This window comes from Arvicanthis niloticus, unplaced genomic scaffold (genome assembly GCF_011762505.2).
Source record: "Arvicanthis niloticus isolate mArvNil1 unplaced genomic scaffold, mArvNil1.pat.X pat_scaffold_1696_arrow_ctg1, whole genome shotgun sequence".
In the NCBI taxonomy this organism is placed as follows: Eukaryota; Metazoa; Chordata; class Mammalia; order Rodentia; family Muridae; genus Arvicanthis; species Arvicanthis niloticus.
Genome location: NW_023045619.1, coordinates 3383 through 11347, shown reverse-complemented (window position 1 = coordinate 11347; position 7965 = coordinate 3383). Strand labels below are relative to the sequence as shown.

The 7965-nt window shown below is 35.9% G+C and overlaps 1 protein-coding gene across 1 annotated transcript; it reads right to left on the bottom strand.

The window, feature by feature from the left end:
• Positions 1-343: 343 nt before the first annotated feature.
• On the bottom strand, positions 344-6802 carry LOC117701664 (proto-oncogene DBL-like). Its single transcript, XM_034493212.2, has 6 exons — positions 6763-6802; positions 5042-5121; positions 2550-2616; positions 1730-1845; positions 1398-1467; positions 344-385 (listed from the first exon to the last, which is right to left on the bottom strand). The coding sequence occupies exons 1-6, from the start codon at positions 6766-6768 to the stop codon at positions 344-346; spliced, it is 381 nt and encodes a 126-aa protein (XP_034349103.1). The 5' UTR covers positions 6769-6802.
• Positions 6803-7965: the final 1163 nt, after the last annotated feature.

The following is a 7965-nucleotide window of genomic DNA, read 5'->3' as shown; positions in this document are numbered from 1 at the left end:
TTAAAAGAGACCTAAAATCTTCATTTTTCTAAAGCAGGAAGGAGAAAGACAAGCATGTTATTTGGAGATAGGAAGGCAAATACCAGAAGTAGCTAAAAGTGGTTGCCTCTGGGGAACAACAAATATGTATTCCTATACGTAAATGTGCATATGTGTTTTACTTTGGTTGAGAATTGCTATTTCAATATATATATATATATACAAATATTCAAAGCAAAAAATGAATTTGCTAATGAGAAATATTCCAATATCTTTCAAAAGAAATGTGTTTAATACTTAAATAATTAATACCTGGAAAAAGGCACATTCAGAATACTTCCTCCAAATTAACTCTGACCTGGGTTTATTCTGGACAGTATGTGGCATACATCTGAAAATCATCCTTCTGTAATAAAGCACAAATGCAAATATCATCAATTTATAAATATAAATTTTTGTTTTTAAAAAGGCTGAGCAAGACAGTATGTGACCAACCATGATAGTGAATGTGACATTAAAAACCCTGCTTTGGGTTCCAAGGGCAGCACACTCATTGGGCCAGACAGCAGGATACGTAATTCTACAAGCAATTTTAGAACTCCTGCTTACCAAACTTGACAGTTGAGCAAGAAACAAAAACCCTTATCTTTGTAAGCTATTTATTGTCATGATCTAATAGGTGCCAATGTGCATTTTCTGTGCTTAGTCTGCTAGCTGTCTAAATAAGAGAGCTTACAGCTAACTTCTAAGTTAGAAGTAGTCCTTGGTTCATCACTGAGACATCATCACATCTAAGTACATGGCTATACAGTTTTCTCTCCCTTTGAATCATCTTTCCCTAATCTTCTATTGGTCGATCTCCTACTCCTACTTTAACTTTCATTTCATGAGTGTCTTCTATATAGCCACTGTTATATCCTCAGGCTATGGATGATTCACTGATTTCCAATCAGGAGAAGGTTGATCTTTCAAAAGGAGGAGAAACTAGATAACTTGTAATTTAATTTAAGAAAAATCTATAACTACATGATGGGACTCTCTGTCTCTTAAATTTTGTTTTTTAAAAAGGCATCTTCTATTTTAATTTTAACCAAGCTCAGTGTGATTTTATTAATATGTTCCTATCTCTCACATCTCTTCACCTAGGTAAGGTGGTCCCTGGACTTTGTTGCTATGACCTGAGTAATTGAAAACAATACCACAGAAGGCAAATATGCCCTGAATATGTTTTCATCATTTTTTCCAACAAAACAGTTTTACATTAAGTATTTGCTGGAATTGATAAGTCTTCTCCAAAAACAACAGATATTAAAAGGAAAGGGAGAGGGGTTATCTTATCTCCAAGGTTACTTCATACAAAAGATACTTTTTGAGTGGGCCAATATTTAGATAATTTTAAAGCAAGTCATCAGACTAACCCTTTCCAGGAAGCAAGGTCCCACTCTTTCTGGAGCATCAGAGCAATCTTCCAGTCTGCTCATGAAAATGCTGTGGAATTTTTAGACGAAAGTTATTTATGACATATAATAATAAACACGTTCTTCTTTCTACACCTTTGAAACAGGGTCTCTATAAATATCCCTGGCTGTCCTAGAACTCACTATATGAACCAGGCTGGCCTAAAACCCATAGAAATCCATCTCTTTCTGTCTCCCAAGTTCTGTTGTTAAAGATGTACATCACCACCACCCAGCAATAACTTTTTGAAAATAACAAAATCACCATAAAGTTGAATTTGGCAATTACATACTTGTTATGGAATTCATATATTTCTGCCATATTTCCAAAGAGAACATCCTTTTTATTTCTCAGGAGAGGTGGCATAAGGTCAAACATCTGTGGATTGTCCATCTCAGATCTGTAGCCCTATTAAAAAGAAATCAATTTTTGTATTTGAAATGTTTTATGCTAATGTTTGCTTGGACCATTAACAGCATAAATCCAGCAAAAATTTAGAGAAGACTTGTAAGTACAGCTAATTGAAATTTAACATTTAGATCCCTGAGTTATCAGAGTTATCTCTAGCATTCTTTTAGAATGCAGGATAAGAAAGTCAAGACTTCTACTCCATAGTCCAAATAAAAGTAGTACTGTGGCCTTCAAGGCTTTTATTGTAGTGCTGGAACCCAAACCAAAACCAACTATGAAAAATTATAGTACAGAATATAAAGTTCTACTTAAATTAAAAGTAAGTGTTTAGATTTCTGTTCAGACCAAATTACAAATTACTACCCTGGCATGTGTATCAAATGAGTACTTTTATCCAACCCTCAGTTCTTTCCATTTCAACCTCTAAGTAGCAGCCTGGGAATAATTACAACAATGCGCCATGACCCTAAGAGAACAGCTTCTTTTTCTGTAAGAAATTCTGAATCACATATCCACACTCCTGAGAGAGAATGTCAATGTAATCACTTAAACAACATGTAGTCTCAAATAACAGCGAATAACCACTAACAACCAAGGACAGAGACAGAAAACATAAAAAGGCTCAGAACACTTTCTAATGAAAGTAGCCAGGGACTGTTTAGGAAAATGGTGGGAAAAGAAAACCAATTTGCTACACTTACCAACAAAACAGTAAACAGCTCTCGAACATACGCCCTCTCTGTCTGTATCAGCTCATTCAGGACATGGCTACAATGAACAGACCATAGTTATCAGTTACTGTCCCACTCTCATATCACATTACAATGGATCAGTTATTATCACTAAAAATAATCTAAAGCAGTGGTTCTCAAACCTATGGGTTTCAACCCCTTAGTGGGTTGCATTATCAGATATATGGCCTATCAGATATTTACATTATGATTCATAACAATAGAAAAATTATAGTCACAAAGTAGCAACAAAATAATTGTATGATTGGGGGTCACCACAACAACACAAAGAGTTGTATTAAAGGGTCACAACATTATTAGGAAGGTTTGAGAAGCACTGATCTAAAGTAAAATAACCTAGTATATTGGAACTACCTAGTAGTTTTGTTCCAGCATCAAAATATGAAGTTTATTTTATAGTTGTTGGAAAGAGTACCACCCAGAAGGCTCTTAAATATATTTTTAAAAAAGAAGGTCAGGTGTGGTGGTGCACACCTTTAATCCAGCACTCAAGAGGCAGAGGCAGGAGAATCTATGAGTTCAAAACTAACCTGCATTTTGAGCCAGTCAGGAATACAAAGTAAGATCTGTCTTGGAGGGGAGCAGGGTTTTGCAAATGTTAAAGAGCTGTGTATCCTCTACCTCTGTACATTTCTCCTTTTGTTTTTCATAGTTTAAAGAATGTAGACCCTGTTTTTTTTCCAAAATGAGTTTCTTTAAATTATCTTACGTAACTTGGGACACATACATATCTCTATGCAATTTGATGCAAACTATTGGCCATTTCTAACAACAGAATATGAAATTTCATTGTCATTAGTTTTTTGAGACAGACCTCACTATGTAGCCCTCCTGCTCTATAACTATGTAAATCAGGTTGCCTTCAAACTCCGAGATTCCTCTGCCTCTGCTTCCCCAAGTTCTGGGATTAAAGGAATGCGCCTCCAGGCCCAGCTCATGATATAGAACTTATATATAGGTCAGTATTTTCAAGTTTAGAATATTAACATAATAATATAAAGTCATATAAAAGGGTCATTGTTGATATCTATGAAATAGTATCTATAATCAAGTATAGCTTTTGACAAGCCCCTTCATTGATTTTCCTTTCTTTTTAAAATGAAAGAAATAGTGTCATAGTTAGCTTTAGATGTCAATTTGACATAAAATTACAATAGCCTGGGAAAAAAGAATGTCAACTGAATAATTGTCCAATCTGTTTGGTATATACACAAGTCTGCAGGGCATTCTCTCGGGCGATATAGAGGACTCAGCCACTGTAGATCTTGGATTCTCTAAGACATCAGACTGAGTAATCAATGGGGAGAAAGCCAGTAAGCAACACCCATCCATGGCCTCTGCTTTAGTTCCCGTTAGTTCCTACCTCCAGGATCCAGCCCTGACTTCCTCTCACCATAGATAGTGATCTAGAACTATTGGCCAAATAAACCAGTTATTTCCCCAAATTGCTTTTGGTCATGGTCTTTACCAAGGCAACAGAAACCAAACTAAAACAGATAGTATGGCCCAAGGGTACAAACTTTCACTTCCTAATTGAATCACTCAGGGCATCCAGTGTACAGCATGGTTACAATCATTACTATCGTTAATTAAATGTCTTATATACAGGACATACACTTGCAAAGTAGCACTTACACACCTGTGTTCTTACCACAAAAAAGGCAAATGTCAGTCTTAACTAACTTGCTATGGCAATCACCTTATCATATCACACACTGTGTATACTGTGTTCATTTTTGATTCCCAATTATTTTTCAGTAAAACTGTGAAACACAGGAGTTGGAAGATGGCTTAGTAGTTAAGAGCACATGTTGCTCTTACAGAAGACTCAGGTGTAATTAACAGGATCCAAATGGAGGTTTATAATCATTGGAATTGCAGGTCCAGGAACTCTGACCCCTGAACCCCCACTTCTGCCTCATGAGCACTAAGCATGGACAATATGTGTGTGTGTGTTTGTGTGTGTGTGTGTGTGTGTGTGTGTACATATACACATATATATGTACATATATAGACATATATAGACATATATATATTTCTACACATATCTATCTATATAGTTAATATATACATATATGATTTAAGCTGGGAAACACAACAACAAAAAAAATTAAAAAAAAAAAAAAAACTCTTGTTTTCCTTTTCAATCTGGAAATGAAAAGTACGAAATTCCTAAAAGGGGACTAGATGTAGCTGAGTGGCAGAGCACTTGCCTTATGATATACAATGTTACCAAAAAAAAAATACCCAAGACTCATGAAACAGATCACAGCTGCTCAGATCTAAATCCAGGACTTGTAACACTCACCAGTACTGTTTAATACTCTAAACAGGACCCTATTTTGCAAAATGAAAATTCTAAGCACATGAGCCTTAGACACTAAACCAGAGCCTTCTGTGGTGAGATATGAATGTAGGTTAAAAAAAAAAAAAAAGAATACTTCTTTAAAATATCCAGGCTATTGTCCAATTTGGGAGACTGATCAGAACTCTTCGCTTGGCTGTTCTGAATGGCTTCGATCTGAAATAACAAAAATAAAAATTCAATCATGTCTATGTAGGTACAGTACTTTCTCAAATACATGTATATTAAATTAATGTCAATGTAAATTAAATTAATGTCTTTGAAGATAAATTAATATATAGCACTGCATTTTTCTAAAAATGACTTGGATATATACTAGTAAAATAAATGTTTTGAGTTACTTAAGGGCACAGATTTAAGGTACTAACTGGGATTTATTTTGTATACTTCTGTTAACATCAACAAAAGCCACTTTCTAGTCTATAGTAACGATAATAGAAACTACTTTGAGCATCACTATATTCCACACATAGGAAACTAAGAAGCTTCACAAATTTTATTTCTTTTTTATACTAACATCATATGTCATATTACCCCCTATTATTTAATAAGTCTGAGGTTAAGAGAATTTACCAACGACTATACCATCAATAAGTCAGAGTCTGGCATTAAATAAAGCCAGGCAGTCCAGTTACAGTTTGTACTACTATGCTATACTACAATGCCTCTTAGAGGTATGTTCTGGGTTCCACTTACTACCAAGGACAAACAAGTAATACATATGGTCCTGCAGATGTGAGGAGGCTACCCTGCAGATATAAGCCTGTAACAGATAACTGTGAAGAATAAAATCTTAGACACATGCACTACCTACTTCCTCTCCAAGGACACACCCCAAGACCCTCAGTGGATGCATGAAACTAGACAGTACTGAATGGTTCATGTACTATGCTTTGTCCCATATATGTGCATTCACAATTTTGTTTAAAAAGTCATGTATAAATTAGGCACAGTAAGAGATTAACAGTAATAACTGATAATAAAATGTTGGAGAGATATATATCCTCTTTCTTTTTCCCTAGAATTTTTCATTTACTGTTTTGAACCATCATTGACCACAGGTAACTAAGACTGCCGAAACTGAAATAAGGGAGGGGTACCTTACTCATCCAAAAACAAGGGCTGGGTGTGCTGGTACATGTCTTTAATCTCAGCACTCTGGAAGTAGAAGCAGGTAGCTCTCTAGGAGTTTGAAGCCAGCCTAGTCTATACAGTGAACCCAAGGAAAATTCAAAAAAGGGATGAGAGGGAAAGAGGGAGGGAGGGAAAGAGAAAGGGAAAAAAGGAGAGAGGAAGGGAAGGAGGGAGGGAAAGGAAGAAGGAAGGAGGAAGGGAGGAAAAATAAGAAAGAAAGAAATAGATACATTTCCTGCATCCTACATCAGTGTGTTCATGGTCCATGATAAACTGGACTCTTTGCTTTGTTTTGGCAGTACTACACTCATTTATGAAAGAAAGCACCATTTGTAGAAAGACTAAGCATTGCTTAGGTGTGTGGAGGTGGACAACATGAAGAGGGACTGCAGTGCTCTACAGAAATTATTCTGAATGTAAGTCAGGATTTAAAAAGAAACAAAACAATACGAAACTAACAACAACAACAACCAAACTACTCACACACTGGGACTATGCCAGTACTGTAATTAGACACGGGCAGCAGATTTTTTTTTAATATGTGTAAGATTTTCAAATTCACAAGGTAAGTATAATAAATGAAAAACATGCCTGAAACCCCATGCTAATCCTACAATTGTAGCAGCACAGCCAACACTGAATTCATTAATCAATTATACTTACTTTCATGGTGCCCTGAGTTTGAATCTGTCTCCAAGACTTCTTTACTGGTAGAGAAATGTGAAATAATGTTAAACTGGAATTAAAGTCAACACTTTTAACGAAAACACAAGCGTGTTTATTAGAAAGAAATTGTTTCAATATATTTGTTAGTGTTTCAAGGCACTCTACAGAAGACAGCAACTGGTTAGATAGCTATATACATCCAACTGAACTTCTTATGGAGCATAAGTTTGCTATGGCCATCCTCGCCTGGAGCACACATGCACTTACTTGCCAAAAAAAGGGGGTGTTAAGTGTTCACAATTATGTTCAAATTCAGTATGCATTCTGGCACATAAACATTTAATCACATTGTCGTTCACTTACTCACTGGATCAAAGATTTCTCTGAATCAAGTCCTACATGTATGAGACCAGGGAAGACAGGAGAGGGTATCGGGGGGGGGGGGGGGGAGGGCGATGAAAAGAACAAATTATGGGGCTGGCAAGATGTTTCATCAAGTAAAATTGTTTGCTGCTAACCATGATGAGTTTATCTTGTTTTCACAACCTATATGGGAGGAAAGAAGCAGCCCTAGCAAATCGTTCCCTCATGTACATGTATGTATAGTTTTACACCAGCATGTGCACGTGTGCATGCACACACACATGCAAATAAGAACAAATTATGTATGAAAATGTCATAATGAAAGTCATTACTTTATATGTTAACTTGAAAGTTTGATGACAAAAACCCAAGTTCATCCTAGTAAGTATAATATCCACTATTTATTTGGCACTTACCCCAACCAGGTCCTGATCTAAGCCCAATGATTTGTTTTCTTCTTTAATTCTCAAATCTACGCTAAGAGATGGACAACAACATCTATCTCATTTTACAGATAAGATATCAGTAAGGTTGACATCTGTTCAGGAGGTAGAATTTAAACCTGTACATGTTTCCAATCACTACAGGAAACATTTCCAAAGCAGGGTAAAAATGCTCATTTAAAGAACCCTCATCAAAAGGTCAAGGCCTTAATCTTTATTTTTAAACAATACATCTCCAGCACTGGAGAAAAATAAAACAGGGTGGAGAGTGAACTGGAAATATAACTCAATGGTAGAACACTTGTCTAGCATGTGTTCAGTTCCCAGCACTAGGGAAGAAACGATGGTTTTCACAGAAGTAAGCAGAGTCAGATGTCCTTTAAAAGTAAAAGCC